The following is a 16,456-nucleotide window of genomic DNA, read 5'->3' on the forward strand; positions in this document are numbered from 1 at the left end:
AGTTAGTGGCGGTGTGGATCTTGGTTATCCTTTGCTTCTAGTACCTTCCTTAGATCCTGGCGGGGATAATCCCCTCCTGTATCAGTGTAGACATGTCTTTGAACTAGTCATGATGAGGGCCCATGAGGACCTGAATCCACTGATGCTCCTCATCGTTGATTGGAGGGACTGTGTGTGTGTAGCTGGCTGGGCCCTGCTGTCATTCATGGATTATTTTAATCTCTCCAATACTTGTAGCTTGAAGATAGAAGATCTTGTGTTTCTTTCTTTCATTATGCGTGCTTTCATTATAGCTGCTATGTGCTGACCTTAGCTATGCCTGGGAAGCACAGAGGAGTGAAAGAAGGTCCTAGTCTCTGGTTTCCCTCATAGCCTACACAAAGAATGGTGTGTCTTGCTGTAGCTGCTGTCCACAGCAGACTTGAACACACATGGTCTGCCTGCTGGAAAATGCAGCAGAGACCCAGGTTCACAAGGTGCCCTAGAGGTTTACTGGCCTTGTTGCCTTGTTGCCTATGCTTCCTGCCCAGGGGCGCCAGGCTTCTGTGTACCTGCAGGTGGAGCACCTTTTTTTTTTTTTTTTTTTTTTTTTTTTTTTTGGTGCTAAGGAGCAGAAGTGGCTTCAGGTTGCACTCTGAGGGCTCTGCCATGCCTTGAGTATGTATTTAGAGTGAGGAGCTGGCGGGGGTGGAGGTGTTTCAAGGGCAGTGTGGAGGAGAGGAGTGTGGTGTGTGACTGATAGTCGTAAAAAGCCACATTCCTGTGAGGCCTTCCTTCTTGGATGGTATGATGAGCTGGCTGTGGATGATCTTGTTGTCCCCACCCCCGTTCCCCAAGACTTTGCTGAGTGACTCGCTCACAGTGGTTTGTACATACTCTGTATTGTCAGTGGCCCTGTGTGTGTATGTGTGCTCCTGCTGGGTGCTGTTGAGTGTGTGAGCATCTGGTTGGGTCTCCAACTAGTGAGCCTGGTCAGGTGCTAGATGTGTTCTGAATGCACACGTGTGACTCTGAGGTTTCTGTGTGACCATGTGAGGATGTGGGTGTGCGGAGTCTGAGGCAGTGCCTTACTCTACATGAATGCGCACGTGTGACTTGAGGTTTTTGTGTGACCATGTGTGCCATAGGTGTGCAGGGTCTGAGCCAGTGCCTTGCTATACACATGCTGAATTCTCACATATGACTCTGAGGTTTCTGTGTGACCATGTGAGGATGTGGGAGTGCGGGGTCTGAGGCAGTCAGTGCCTTGCTCTGCACGTGCTGAATGCGCACGTATGACTCTGAGGTTTCTGTGTGACCATGTGTGTCATATGTGTGGGGTCTGAGGCAGTGCCTTGCTCTGCACACGCTGAATGCGCATGTATGACTGCCCTGTGGGGAAGAACAGTGCCTTATTTACAGCCCTTCCCAGCGCTGGCCCAGAGGCTTCTTTGTATGATTCAGCCCCAATTTGTGGAATTAGCCACCTACTGGTGCCCATGTGAGCCTGAGGCTGGCTTAGTGACGAGTTGTGAGGGAGCACAGCCTTCTGTGAATGTGTGTTGGTGTGGCATCCAGAACCAGGCATTGGCTGTTGAGGCCTTGGAGGTCATTGCTGGCTGATGGACTTTTTCTGCACCTTCCTCTTGGTCCTGACCATCGTGAAAGCTTTTGACTATGGAGAAGTTCCTCCAAGCTCAGGGACTTGGCTCCATTTCCTCAGACTGATAATATGTTCAGTGTGCCATTGAAGGCTTGGGCATGTAGACACTGGGGATGTAGAGTGTGTGGAAAAACATACACTCTACATCCATTCACAGACCCTCCGCCAGGCCCAGATGTTCAGCGGTCCCTTAGCTGGGGCGCAGTGTGTGCTCTCAGAGGAACTCATAGAAACAGCTGCTGTCAAAGCCCTCTGTGCAGGAACTAGGGCAGCAGTACAGACTTGAAGAAAGATGCACTGGTATCTTGACACAGCTGTGCCCTTCACTGTACCCAGCCATCCAGAACTTCAGGTACCCAGAGACCAGCCTTGCTTTTATGTCAGCGTTTATTGAAACCATCTGTGTGAACAGGGCTCATTGGCAAGCACAGTGACTGTTGGGGATGAGGTTATTGTCCTTGTTGGGAGTGTTGAGGACCATATTTTAGGTGGAGCATCAGAAAAAGATGCTGTAGAGGTAACATTGCAGCCAAGACTCAAATTCAGGAGCCAGTGTGTAAAGGAACAAGTGAAGATAACTGTAGAAGGCCGAGGTGGAGCGGGAACAGTGAATGTTGGAGGTGGGAGGAGGTGACTATTTTGCTGTATTTGGAGTCAGATTGCAGCACGGGCAGCAAACTTTCTAGACCATGAGTATTTAGGGCTCTGGATGAGCTAGTAGCTGCCGCTACACATAAACACATTTAGCTGTGTTCCAGAGGAATTGCTTAAGAAACAGGTGGACAGTGGTTGCTGATCCAGGTTTATAGGGAAAGAGGGAAGGCCAGAGACTACAGAACTCCAAAGGTAGGGTTAATAATGGGGTGTATATCTTTGGGGGAAAGTCTTGGAGTACCGCAGAGGGTACTTGTGTCAGAGATATCCTTTTGGAAGTTGACCAGAGTCTTCGGGACCAGAGATAGTGATTGTTGACCATCTGGTCTGATACCCTGGACTCCCTAATCTGAGAAATGGAAAAGGGCTAGAATTTATCCAGGGACATGGGAAGTAAGCAGCCTAGTTGCCTGTGGTCAGGAAGATGTCTTCCAAGTGCTCAGGAGTAGGCATATACCTGAGGGGGATGTGGGTAGGTGGGTGGTTGCTTGTCCTGGGTGCCCACTGTTCCCTGAGCCCTCATCAAGACTTGTCCTGCAGGGTCTCCCTTTGCTCGTGCCAGCCTCAAGAGCGGGAAGACGGAGAGCTCATCATACTTCCGGAGGAAAGAGAAGATGTTCCGGTTCTTCATCCGGCGTATGGTGAAAGCACAGAGCTTCTACTGGGTGGTCCTGTGCGTGGTGGCCCTGAACACACTGTGCGTGGCCATGGTGCACTATAATCAGCCACAGCGGCTTACCACTGCCCTGTGTACGTACTCTAGTCCCTTCTCCAGGGCCCTTCCCAACTGCTCTGTTCTGTAGCCTGGAAACCCTGGTGCTGGCTGCTCTGGATGTCACCCCATGTCTACTGCACAGTCACGGGCCCGGCCTGTATTCAGGGCCTGAAGATCCCTCCATCCTTAATTGATCTGGTTAGATGCCCATCATGACTGTATGATGACATGAAATGAGGGATCCTTAAGGGAAGACCAGGGGCAAACCAGACTAGTAGACCCGGTCATCAGTGACTAGTTCCTTGCCTCTTTGCCCTAAGGCTACTACTGCTACCCTGGAAGCCCAGGGAGGCAGAGCTAGGCTTCTGCATTCTCCCAGGGCTTTCCTGATCTCTCTGTCTCTACCGTGGGCTGAACTGGGGAGTTTCCATTTTCCCTCAGGGCCAACTTGTCTGATGTCATGAGCCTCTCACTAGTCACTAGGATCTGAGTCATGTTCAGCTGGCCCCGGCCACAGTTCAGAGAAGGCAGACGGGGGACCCTGGAGGGCTGAGATTTCCTATGCTTGTCTGACATCAGAGTGGATCCTCAGAGAATGACCCCCAGCCTCCCTCAAGTGTCAAAGAATCTACCAGCGTTCTGCAGTCAGTGTGTTGTTCCCATTTCCTCGGGGCTCAGCTGCGCTTGCTCTTGTTCGCAGTGGGTGTAGAGGAATAGGACTAATTTACCTTCACTTTCTCCTGAGGGGCTCTGTGTGCCAAAAGTTGCCTGAGTCCTCCTGGGGGAGCCCGATCTGACCTAGTGAGGCTCCATCCTGGCCTCTGCTGGCTGAGTGCTTGTCCCTGATGGTGGCCTTTGGTTACCACACTCTTATTCTGAGGACCACTCAGCCTGCTTACCCCTTGAAGGGCTCCCGTCTGGTGTAGGCACTGGCAGCCCCATAGTCAGTCACGTGCATGCCTGTGCATATTGTTTGGGAGGAGGATTCTGGCCTATAGTGTCCTAAACTGTGTGTTGAGATATATTATTTCCTCATAAGGTGAAGGCGTAGCGGCAGTAGAGGCTAAAGGGGTAGAGGTGGCACCAGCTGTCAGCCTGACCTATGCCCCGAGGGCAGGGTGAAGCTCAGGCTTAGTGTGTATACACTAACAGCAGCAGGGCCTGGCCTCCAGCGCCTGTGTCCTAGGGCTGGTGGTTTGATATCCCAGGACTTTTCTCAAGACTGAATTCATTGTTTCTGTTGGTTCTCTAGGCTCACGTTTTCCCCACCGTCGGGGTTGGGTGGGAACCGAAGGCTCTGATGCCTGCTGGCTCAGTTGTTCAGTCTTGTACACGAGGAAGCCGGGGGAATCTTGTCAGCCTTTCAGTTCCCCTGGGTGTTTGCTGTCTGAGCAGCTTGTCTGTGTATGCTGCGGAGCGTTGTCTGATGTGTGGGAGGCAAAGACTGGGACTGCCCCAGCGTTGGGTTAGGGCGGAGTAGGCCCCCCAGGTGATGTGCCCCTTGGTCTTTGGTGCTTTCTCTTCCCTGACTCTCTTGGCCTCATTGAGGGAAAATTGCTAAAGGATGCTGGGCCTTTCCAGGATCTGAGTGTTTCTTCTACTTTGTGCCTGAGGCTTTATTTGATAACTTGGCTGACATAGTAAGGTAGGGGAGCCTTGCCTTGAACAGACGAGCGGGAGCTCTGCCTCACTACTGATGGGCTCTGTCCGTCAGGGTACCCATGCCCCCAATGATCCCAGAGCACTACCAGGACCTTTGAAGCCAAAGCTTGGATTATGAAGGGGGAAACTGGAGTCTTGTCATCCCGTGAGCTCTATGAGGCTTACCCATTAGATAGACATCATCACCTCTGTTCCATGGCATAATGGCCTCTTACTAGAAAGAACAAGCAATACCCCAAAACAAAACAATTTTTTTTTTGAAAAACATCTGATTGTGCAGAGGTCAGAGGACAGCTTGTGGGAGTTAATTTGCTCCTTTTACCGTGAGGGTGCTGGGGAGTCAAACTCAGGCTGTCATGCGTGATGACGGGTGCCTTCCCCACTGAGCCATCTCACTGACCTTAGAAAGACACATTTCATTATCTCTCCCTGCTTCCCTTTAGCTTGCAAGCCCACCGGAAAATTATGAGTATTGTCTCCCACGGCAGCTCCCAGCGGCTGCGGTGCCAATTGAATGAGTAATACAGGAATGAGTGAAGGAGCCCTTCACTGCTTCAGAGGGAGGCTGTGTCTAATGCTGTGGCTGCTTTGACAAGACATAAGGGCATTTTTTGACCTCTTTCTGTGAAACTTTAACTCCTTGCAATTCTTGTCCAGACCCTCTTATTTTTCTGAAGAGCAAGCTCAGTGTGTGGACAGCCTCATCTTAGCACGTAGGTGGAGGTGTGCCAGTTCCCCAGGGAGCTGGATGGCACAGGCGTTGCTCTTTGTGGTATCAAGGTACTGTGGGCCTCAGATAGGAGGGTTGGGTCTCTCAGACCTGCTGTGCATCTCCTTTGTCTGCTGAGCTGTTCCAGGCTGGTAGGTGTCGCTATAGCTTTCCCCCTGTATTTCACTACTTGCTGACTAGGACATTCAGGCTGAGTGTTGGTCGCTTGGGCAGTGTCAAGCCTGACTGGGAGGGTCCTGTCTCTGGTAGGCTCCTCCTCCTTATTAGCATCCCATGTTAGAAATGGGTCCCTGACAGTTTTCCCAGGGGCTCCGAGGGTGAGCTTGCTGGGTTGAGTTGCTCTTGAAACGGACGCCTCCCCTCTCTGTGTGATGCTGTGCCTAGCTTTGCAGCTGCTGCAAACTCGCCCCCATGAAGCATTTGGATGGGCACAGAACGACCTTTGGAGAGTGGTGGGTGCAGGCACATCTCAGGGTACACTGGCATGGAGAGTGAGTATCTTCTGTGTTATCAGGAGCTGTGTCTCCTTACGGTCCCATGTCCTTGACAGAGGCCCTGGGATGGTTAGGTTGATGGCTTTCTGGCGACAGGAATCTTGGAAGCTCGTCTTTGGTTCTTTGTTATGATTCTGTGCTCTGTGCGGCTCTGCTCTGGGTTCTGAGCAACTGCCCTGGTCAGAGGCTGCCAACACTGGTGGTATCTTTGGAAGCCCATACTAGATGGGTGGTGGAGAGTTATCCATTTAGTAGTTGACACAGACACATGAGTAAAGTTAATCAAACCTGGTTTCTTGGGGTCCTAAGAAAGGGTGCCAGGAAGTTTCCATGGGAGACTTTTAGGAGGAGGCTGGGATCCCTAATGGAGACTGGAACATGGACCAGCACAGAAGGCCACTGGGCTGCCCAGCCTCCTGAATGTCCTGAGGCAGCTCACTCCTGAGGTGATCCTGTAGTTGTATCTTACAAACTCTGAGTGTTTGTTACCTTATAGACTAGGACTGCTGCATCTCCTACCGTTCAATTCTCCAGCCCTCTCCTGAGCTGTGGCCAGAGTGGGGGTGGAAGGAAAGGGGTGCAGACCAAGCCCAGAAGGCTCAGAGGTGTGGTGATGTCGGGCTTGGGCTAGAGGCCAGGTGGGAGGAGCCTGAGCTAAACCTTCTCTTGTCTGACTTCTCCTAGACTTTGCAGAGTTTGTTTTCCTGGGTCTCTTCCTCACAGAGATGTCCCTGAAGATGTATGGCCTAGGGCCCCGGAGCTACTTTAGGTCTTCCTTCAACTGCTTTGACTTTGGGGTGAGTAAGACGCCTCACTAGGTCCCTTCTGTTGAGTGAGTCTGAGCTGTACACAACTCAGAGTGGGCTGAGCTCTGTGACCTTGTGTGAGCCAGGAAGGCTGCTAGAGACCAGGAGGTATCAGGAGTTGTAGAGGGAGCCCCCTCCCAGCTCTACCTAGTGGCCAGAATGTCAACAGCTCCTTTCCTGAAGGATGTGCCCTTTCCTCCCTGATCCTATGTATAGATTGACAGTTACGGCAAAGCTCTGTAGCTCCTTCTGTACCTGGGACCTTGTCACTTAGTAATTCAGTTTTCCCAGTAGAGCTTTGGGGACTGCGGTCCAGCATCCTGCCCTGCTGCAGTCTAGCCTGGATACTTGTACCTGTGGTTGTGAGAAAGAAGAGTTTGCCCTGCTAGACTTGCCTTTTTGGAGAGTATGTGGTAGGCGTGGCCTGGTCTCCTCCTAACCTCTATGGGTCTGAGAGGCCTCAGTGAGAGCTCTTGCTATGGCTCATCCTTAGAGTAGACACCAGGCTCAGGGTGGGGCCACACAATAGAGGGTGCAGGATGTGCTTAGCTGGAAGTCCCAGGATTGGTCCTGCTGGCCCCTGCCGAGGTGATGAGTGGAAGGGCCCACGGCCGTGTGGAATGACTTGGAATGCTGGAAGCAGACAGTGAGGGAGCCGGAGGGAAGGAAACTTCAGCACAAAAGGCTCAAGTGTGCCGTTCTTGAAGTCCTCAGTCTGCTGGCCTGTGAGACTGTGACGGACCTTCTCCACACCCAGGATCCTACCCCACAGCAGCAGCAGGATAGGGTGACTGCCATGGCATTTCTATTCAGAAAAGGGCCTCTAGGAAGCACAGAGGAGCCCCAGGTACAGCTTGGCTGTCCTCGGGGCTCTGGATTCTGCCCCTGGAGCTCTTTCTCTGTCTGTGAGAAGAGTTTATTTGCAGCAGGACAGTTTCCTCGGGCTGTCGCTGTCAGTAGAGTTTTGGGAATCAAATGACCTAATTTTAAAAAAGATTTAATTATGTGTGTGTAGGTGCCTATGGAGGCTAGAGTGTCAAATGTCCCCAGAGCTGGAGTTACTAGTGGTCGTGAGCCACCCAATGTGGACACTGGGAAGCAAGCTCAGCCTCCTTTTGAGATCAGTATATGTGCTTCACTGCTGGGCAGTCTCGGGCCCCAGAGACTTTGTTTTGTTTCATATTACTTGGTCGTTTTCAGCCATCCTGGTGTGCATGGTATACACTTCTTTTAAGGGCATATTGGACATTTAAGGTTATTTTTGTGGCTATATTATAAACCTTCTTGGAGTTTACTCCGTTAGATAAAAACCAACTCCTCCAGAACAGGTCCTTTGCTTATGTTTCCTTGAGGTACATTAAGGTTAACATCCTTTAGTGTCCTGGAGCACTCACCGGCTCAGGACCAAGAAGGGATCACACCACAGTCTCTTACTCCCTCAGTACAGAGTTGGTAGTGCACCCCAGTCTCTTACTTCCTCAAGACTAGGTAGACAGTCCACTCTAACATCCTGACTCCTTTCCAACTGGCCTGGGAGGCACACACTAACCAGGACCAAGTTGGGAGTCACACTTTGGTTTCCTTGTCAGAACTGCCTTAAGCCATTTTCAGATCCAAATGGAAGTCACAGTGCTATTCTTGGAATCGTCTTTAGACCGTGCCCTTTCTCAGTGCTGGCACCATTTGGTATCTGGAAGACTGGGCATTTTCTGAATCAGCAGGTCCTGGCTTCCTTCTGTTGGTTGTTTTTGCCTTTTACATTTGACGTAAGCAGAAGCAGAGTCCAGGCAGTCCTGCAGCGCTTGGCTTGGGTGTCTCCGGAGCAGAATTTACCTCACAGTTTATTGAGCTCACTTTCTGCTCCTCCCACATTTGCAGGCAATGGCGTGGCCAGACGTCTTGCCAGGGGCCCATGGCACACAGCGCCTCTGGTTGTCTACAAGACGTTTCTTGTGCTCTTGGAGGTCCTGTGGCAGTGTTCGCAGTGTCCAGAGCACTTTATGTTTTCACTGACAGGCTGCTCAGTGCTTGCTCTTTGGCTCCGAAAGTGCTACTAATGTTTGGTTTTAATACAACAGTGCTCTACCTTGTTCCCAAAACCCATGTTGACTTTTCCTGCCTGGAAACATTATCTCAATAGTGAGTGGCTTAAAGCAATGAGTGCATAGTGCCTCACTTTGTCCGAGAGTGACAAATTCTAGGATGTCCCACCTGACTGCCTCTGTCTCTGTCTCTAGTGAGGTCCTATCCAGGTATAGAGAATTCTCTGCAGGCCTGCCTGGAGGCTGTTGACTAGGCTCACTGCTCAGCCTGCCGCCAGCTCTGTTCCTGGTCCCCCGAGTACTTCCACACTACTGGAGTGCCCTTGCTGCAGTGTATCAGGTGATAGGGAAGAAGAGCCTAGAGCAGCAAGACAGACACCGCAGTATCTGCGTCCTGTGCTGTGTTCCCTGTGCTCCCGAGTCCCTGTTAGACACATGCTCGTGGACAGTAGGCATGGCGGGTGTTTATGGAGTGATGCCGCCACACCAGCGCACATGCTAGGCCATGTGCATGCATGTGTCAGTTTCATCCATCTCTGCACATGTGTCCAGGTACAGATGTGTCCTGTGTTGATGCTGTCTATTTCAGGTGATTGTGGGGAGTATCTTTGAAGTAGTCTGGGCTGCCATCAAGCCAGGAACCTCCTTTGGAATCAGTGTGCTGCGGGCTCTCCGATTGCTGAGGATTTTCAAAGTCACGAAGTATGTCATCTCCGTGTTCCTGGCTGGGGGACACTGATGGAGGCCACGTGCGAGGCTGGATTACACGGGGATGGGTGGCATCTGGAAGCTTATGCTGGGGTTTACTGGCGTAAATACAACCTTGGTGGTGAAACAGCACATGCAGGGACTATCGTGATGAGAACCTTCAGGCCTGTAGATGCTCCCAAGGAGATCAGTGACCCTTGTCCAGAGGTAGGGCAGCTCTTCCAGGCCAGAAGACTGGACCCTTCATGAGTTTTCTAATACTCCTGAATCTACTCATGTTCAGATTCAGAATCTGAGAGTCTGTGGAGGGTGCCTGGACCCCTGACATGGGGTCAGGGTGAGGGAGCCCCTAAGAGGGTGTACGCAGGGAGCCTGGCATCTGTTCAGGTGTTCTTCCTTCCCTGTGTTGGGATGACAGAATAGCACATGCAAAGATGCAGAGACTGCTGGGGACATGTGAAGGTTCCTGGGAGGAACACTAGAGGCTAGGATGGCAGTTGGAATTATCACTCAACAGCAAAGTCATTAGAGATGTAGGTGGGCCCTGTGTGCCGTGAAGAGTGGCCGTGAAGGAGGAAGTCTCTTTTTCTCTTCCAGGAGTGTGGTAAAGGTACGTTAAAAAACAGATCAGCCGTAACTTGGCCGACAGATTGCACATTGGGTGGTGAAGGAGCTAGAACAGCCGTTCTCAAACTGTGACCCTTTCACAGAGGTCACCTAAGACTGCCAGAAAACACAGATATTTACATTATGATTCCTAACAGTCACAGCATCACAGTTATGAAGTAGCAATGAAAATAATTGTATGGCTGGGGGGGTCGTGTCAGCACAGCATGAGGAACTGTGTTAAAGGGTTGCAGCATCAGGAATGTTGAGAATCACTAAGCTAGAGTGTTGGGGAGTGGGAAGTCTGGGTTTGGGCCTGGCCACCTGGTAGGCGGTGATATCTTCTGTTGAGAATTGGTGCGGTTTGGGAAAGCCAGGGAGCCCAGCACTGCAGACACGGCTGAACTGAGGGTCCAGGATCGTGGGTTTTGATTCCTGGAGAGATGCATGCTTCATGTGTAGACTGGGGCTCAGTTTGAATATGGAGAGCTTGGATGAGTGGGAAGTAGCTCTGGGGTGGTCCAGCAAGGCTTTCTCCATCCTTCTTGCCTGACAGGTATTGGAACTCCCTGAGGAACCTGGTGGTATCCCTCCTCAATTCCATGAAGTCCATCATCAGCCTCCTCTTCCTGCTTTTCCTCTTCATTGTGGTCTTCGCTCTGTTGGGGATGCAGCTGTTTGGGGGACAGTAAGTATCCTGGAATAGGAGGGCGGGCCAGGGCCCCTGGGGAGGCAGAGCTCAGAGCAGATGGTGCTGCCCCAGGCAGGTTCCACCCGCTTTCCTCCTGAAGGTCCTCCAATAGGGCTGAGAATAACGAGCATTCAGGAGCTGGGCCTGTTGATGTCAAGGGACTGGTCCCCTGGCTCCCGACGGGACTTGCTCTTCTCAAGACTTCTCTTTTCCCCCAGGTTCAACTTTAAAGATGAGACCCCGACCACCAACTTCGATACCTTCCCAGCTGCCATCCTCACTGTCTTTCAGGTGAGGCTCCTTGCGCTCTCCATGGTTCTTGTCTCCCCCAGGAGCTAGGACAGAGGGAGTGAAATTAGAGGTCCATGTTTAAACGTAACTGCACAACAAAGGACGAGCCTTGGCAGGTCCAGGGTCTGGGTGTCAAGGGAAGGTGCGTTGCCAATCTGGGGAGCAAGCGGAGCTCCCTTGGGTGTCTGTGTGCACGAGCAGCCACTTCGTCGCTTTCTCAGCTCTGAGGCCCGAAACCACTTGTTTTCTACCCTCAGAGCAAAACCAAAGCTCTTCCTGAACTTCTGTAGGGTCTCAGGCCCCCTGTTTGCTTTCCTTCTGGGATATGTGCCTACTAATGCCCCCTGGAAGGCTGTGGCTAATGCCCCCTGGAAGGCTGTGGCTGTGGGCCCATTGTTTGATGAGGTCCTTATTGGCTTCAGGGGTCACCTCCTCTCTTGGACAGCTTGGTTTTGGGTACTCTTAGTTGTTACTTCCTCCTTTGATAGTTAGCCTTCTAATGTTGCTCGTTGATCATGTATCCTATGTACGTGCCCCACGATTCCTGCTTGGAGACCTTGTCTGAGACAGACCAGGACAGAGTGAGCTGCCTACCTGTCGTGAGAACTGTTGGGAGGGAAACTGTCAGGCTCAGATCTTGGTGTCTGAAGAGCCTGAGCTAACCCAGAGCTGAGCCCACACGCGTGGAAGAGCCTCTGCTCCCTGTCAGAGGGAGGGTGTGTTTCCAGCAGCTGATCGAAACCCAGTCAGTGATCGGCTGAGAGAGCAGTTTGGCCCTGGGGTTTGTATCCCTGCCCACCCTTGGATTCCAAGTGCTCCTGTCCTTTCTCTATGGACTGCTTTCTCACTCTGGCTTGCTAACAGGTCAGTGGCTTCCAGAGTGTGAGCCTCTAGTGTGGTTTCGGGCCTGTCAGCCCCTAGAGACAGAAGCATGTTTCCTCATCCTGGTGTCTGTTTGGGAATAGATGCTCACAGTGGGAGTGAGACTTCTTCATGTGGTCCATGGGTCTAGGGTACCCACGTACCAAGGAAGGGAAGCTGGGAGAACCGCACCCCAAGGCCTGCAGTGAGAATGTTGAGAGAGCAGTCTTTGACCAAGGCCCAGGGATCTAGAGGCCAGGTTAGAGGGTCCTGTAAGCAACTAGGTTTTGACAGTTTCTTCCCAGTGGCTCTGGTGTGACTTCAGATCATGGCGGGTGACAGGCTAATTGTGACTGTGCTCTTTGCATTTGCTGTCAACAAGGAGCTAAGCCTAGCGGGGACACAGGAGAACTGCTTCTTTCCGCACACCGGGTTCCTACTAGACCTCTGCTCTAGTTTGCTTTCTGTTACTGTGATCAGCACTATCACCAAAAGCAACTGGAGAGCAAAGGGCTTATTTGACTTACACTTGCATGTCACTGTTCATCGTTGAGGGAAGTCAGGGTAAGGGCAACGATAGGAGCCATGGAGAAAAACTGCTTCCTGGTTCGCTTTTAGTCTCCTGGTCAGCTACCTTTCTTACAACTCCCAGGACCCTGCCCAGAAGTGATGCCACCCACAGTGGGATGGGGCCTCCCACACCCACCAAGCAGCAATAGAGAAAATGCCACACAGACCAGTCTGATGAGGCATTTCCTTAATGGAGCTCAAGCTGGCAACAACTAACCATCGTGATCGCGCACACCCTCTGCCCTGCACACAGCAACAGCACAGCAGCAGAGCATCTGAGTGCCTTGCATCAGTGGGGTGCACATGTGGTCAGACACTGATTACTGGAGGAGGCCAGCAATGCTGACAAGCTCGCCTGTCCTCACCTGGATGTCTTAGACCGGAGTCTTAAGGTCCGGGAAGGGAGAGCCTGTCTCTGGACTAAGACGAAAGTGTGGATGGGAGGGTGCAGAGGAGGAAGGAGAAACCTTCCAATTTGCTTATGGCAAGGGCTGCAATTTAAATACTGTGAAGCGTCCACACCCTGGAAGGGAGGTGAGACTACTTTCAAAGAAAAGGGAATGAGAGCAAATGCATCTGACTCTGGGCCAAGTCAAGGGACAAAGGAAGAACTCTCAAAAATCCCCCAACTGAAGAAAAGCATCTAAGTCAAAGAATAAGAACTAAGCAGAAATCCTAGACATTAAAGCTGTAGCAATTCAAGTCAAAAATGTAAGCAGACTGCACTCTGGACACCGTCTGAGGGATGGTGGGCAGCTGAGTTAGAGTGAGGTGCCCAGCCGCGTGTGTCAGGGAGACAGGATTCATGCACTGTAGGTGCTGGGCTTGGAGATCAGAGGGGCTGGGGGTACAGCTGAGTGTAGAGATTTTACCTAGCATGCTCCGACCCCCAGTTCAATTCCAGAAACTGCAAAAGGAAATGAATGGAAAGAGAGAGGAGCAACTAGTTCTAGGCAGACTCGCAGAACATGTGTTCATAGAGGCTGAGCAGGGTGAAGAGCATAGACGGGGACATTCTGCAGTGTAGACGACTGCATCCCGAGGGCTGCCCTGGAGTAACATTCATACAGAAAAACAGCTCGTGGTGCAGCATTGGTGGTGAGCATAGCTGCCTTCCTAAAAGACAACGCTTGTGACAGTGTTTCATGAGTGATACAGGAGGTCATGGAAACCAACTGTGGGATATTGGGGTACGGTCTCAGAGCCCAGAGTCCTGGGTCTTGGAGCTGTGACTCAGCATGAGGGAGGACCAACACGCCCTGTAGGACTGTGCCCAGTGGCAACTGAAAGCTCCTCAGGTACCCACTAAGGAGAAAAGCACATTGACCTGAGAAAATAGGAGGCCTGGGTCAAAGCCAGCCAGATAAGACAGCTTTAGAAAGGAAGTCTCCTGAATATTTAAGGGAATTCCAATTCTGTGTAGCCCATAGAGAATATGTAAGTTCCTCAGTCATTTTATGAGGCTAAAATGTCATTGATAAGAAATACTAAATGAGGATACGAGAAAAGAAAAATGTATGTCATGATCACAAACAGAGGCTAACCCATCTAAAAGAAAACCGAGGTGTCCAATCTAGTCATACTTAAACTTGTCTACATAAACTAGGTCAGACTGCTCATATATAATTCTAACATTCAGGAGGGTGAGACAGGAGGATTATGAGTTTGAGGAGAGTCTGGACTGTATGGCAAGGAGCGCCTCCCTCCTCTCAAAAAGGTAAAACAGAATCATAAAATAATAAGAAACAAAAGAAAAAATTGTCTGTATAAATAACTTGCATTCTTCTTAGGATACAAGACAACTTAATGGTAGGGAGTCCTTGAATGTGAGTCATGGTGTTATCCAGGGTATTAGCACATGAGACAAGCACTCCGGCAGGGCAGAGAGACAGGCGTGGGACGTTCTAGGAGAGTATACTAGTGTCAGCAGCCTTACTGCAGTAGAATAAGAAAAAACAAAATTTATGATTTGTTTAGAATTGACAATTAAGAAAAATACTCATTAAAGATAAAATATATGTGCTGCAATTGCATGTGGCATGGATAAGTTGACTAGTCATATGAAGAACATGGAAGTGGGCTGTGAGATGGCTTTAATGCACAAGAGCACTTGACATGCAAGCCTGGCCACCTGAGTTCAACTTCCAGGACTCACATAAAGTTAGAGGGAAAAATTTGCTGAAAAGATCTGCCCTCTGACCTCCACGTGTATACCACAGCATGCATGTGCTTTCTCCACGTGTACACCATAGCATGCATGTGTTCCCTCCACGTGTACACTGTAACAAGCACACACCCCCTCCACATGTACACTGCAGCATGCTCATGCCCTCTGACCTCCACATGTACACCACAGCATGTATGTGCCCCTCCTTCCATGTACACTACAGCTTGCACGTGCCCTCCTCCACATGTACACTGCAGCATGTGCGTGCCCTCTGACCTCCAATGTACACTGCAGTTTGCACTTGCCCTCCTCCACATGTACACTACAGCATGCACGTGCCCTCCTCCACATGTACACTACAGCATGTATGTGCCCCTCCTCCACATGTACACTACAGCATGTATGTGCCCCTCCTCCACATGTACACTGCAGCATGTATGTGCCCGTCCTCCACATGTACGCTGCAGCATGCACATGCCCTCCTCCACATGTACACTGCAGCATGCACGTGCCCTCCTCCACATGTACACTGCAGCATGCACGTGGCCCTCCTCATGTACACCACAGCATGCCTCCTTCCTCTCCTGCTCTCTCACACATGCTAATAATGAATTTAAAGTTTAAAAAAACATAAGCAGGATTTCTGCCTTGTACCTGGTATGAAAAATAAGCAAACCTAAAATTTTAGTGCACACATTGAGTGCCGTGTTATTAACTAAAGGCAGGAAAGGCATTAAGGAAAATATAAACACACAGCATAAAGGCTGTGATCAATTGATCTGACGGTGTAAAATTAAGTTTCTGTGCATTGAAGACACCATTAAAATACTTTTAAAAGTCTAGAGCCAGGGAGATCATCCTAGTGTCAGCAAAGCAAAGGATTAGTTTCTAGAATGCACTGAAAATACTTAGGAAACGAAAGAAAAGACACTGTAGTAGGAGAGGGCTAAGATACAGACCTGCAGTAACAAGAAATGAAGGTCTGGCGAATACGCTTGAAAAACTGTAGTTTTTTACTGCCTCCAGGGAGATGCAAATTAAACCTAGTGACCATCCTTCCCACCTCTCATTGGAGCCAAAATTAAGAAATCATACATCAGAGTTTAGAGAAGGTGTGGTTTCTAGAGGCCCTACCCCCACCCCGTGCACTGATTGTGGGCATTGAATTCATGCTGGACCGTGACTTCCTAACATCCTGTGAAAGCTGCCTAGCTGTGCTCTCCGCCCAGATGTGTGCGAGGTCCAGATGTGTGCGAGGTGGCGCAGCAGCACCAGTTGTCATGACAACATGACCACAACATCAGCGTGCTCATCATGTATGGACAGTGGAAGAAGTGTGTGGTTTGGAACTAGGGAAGGCAACTGACCCAGAACTAAAAGTGTCAGCATGGATGCGTCTCACAAGTGTAATTGAGCAGAACAAACACGTTTCAGGGTAATTTGACATTGCTAGTCAATATTATATGCTGTGTGGAAGAAGTTTTCGTGAGATGATAAACGCCAAAGCCAGGGAAGTCCCATCAGGAGACCTCAGTCCCATTTAGATGTTTACTTTTGTTTTAAAAAATTAAAAAATATTTTAAACCTTGTGTATGTGACTATCTTTGTGTGTATGTGTGAGTGTGAGTGCCCACAGAGGCCAGGAGAGGGGAGCTGGAGTCACAGGCAGTTGTGAGCTGCTGATATGGGCAGTGGGAACTGAACTCCGATCCTCTTCTACCAAGTATCAAGCTGTCTCTCCAGCCATGGATGTTTAAGTTCTTTTCTTTTTTCTTTCCTTTTGATTTTTTAAGACAGGGTTTCTCTGTAGCTTTAGA

At 50.4% G+C, this 16,456-nt stretch overlaps 1 protein-coding gene across 4 annotated transcripts in view; it reads left to right on the forward strand.

The window, feature by feature from the left end:
• Cacna1b (calcium voltage-gated channel subunit alpha1 B) overlaps window positions 1–16,456 on the forward strand; it is a 162,143-nt gene that overhangs the window by 57,302 nt on the left and 88,385 nt on the right. For all 4 annotated transcript variants that reach the window (XM_087899911.1, XM_087899910.1, XM_087899909.1 and 1 more), the window contains 5 exons: window positions 2,837–3,046; window positions 6,582–6,694; window positions 9,335–9,447; window positions 10,616–10,747; window positions 10,969–11,041. In XM_087899911.1, coding sequence (XP_087756037.1) covers window positions 2,837–3,046; window positions 6,582–6,694; window positions 9,335–9,447; window positions 10,616–10,747; window positions 10,969–11,041 — 641 coding nt within the window. The remainder of the gene's footprint in view (window positions 1–2,836; window positions 3,047–6,581; window positions 6,695–9,334; window positions 9,448–10,615; window positions 10,748–10,968; window positions 11,042–16,456) is intronic.

The sequence above is a fragment of the Myodes glareolus genome, chromosome 21 (assembly GCF_982192425.1).
Source record: "Myodes glareolus chromosome 21, mMyoGla1.1, whole genome shotgun sequence".
NCBI classification, from domain to species: Eukaryota; Metazoa; Chordata; class Mammalia; order Rodentia; family Cricetidae; genus Myodes; species Myodes glareolus.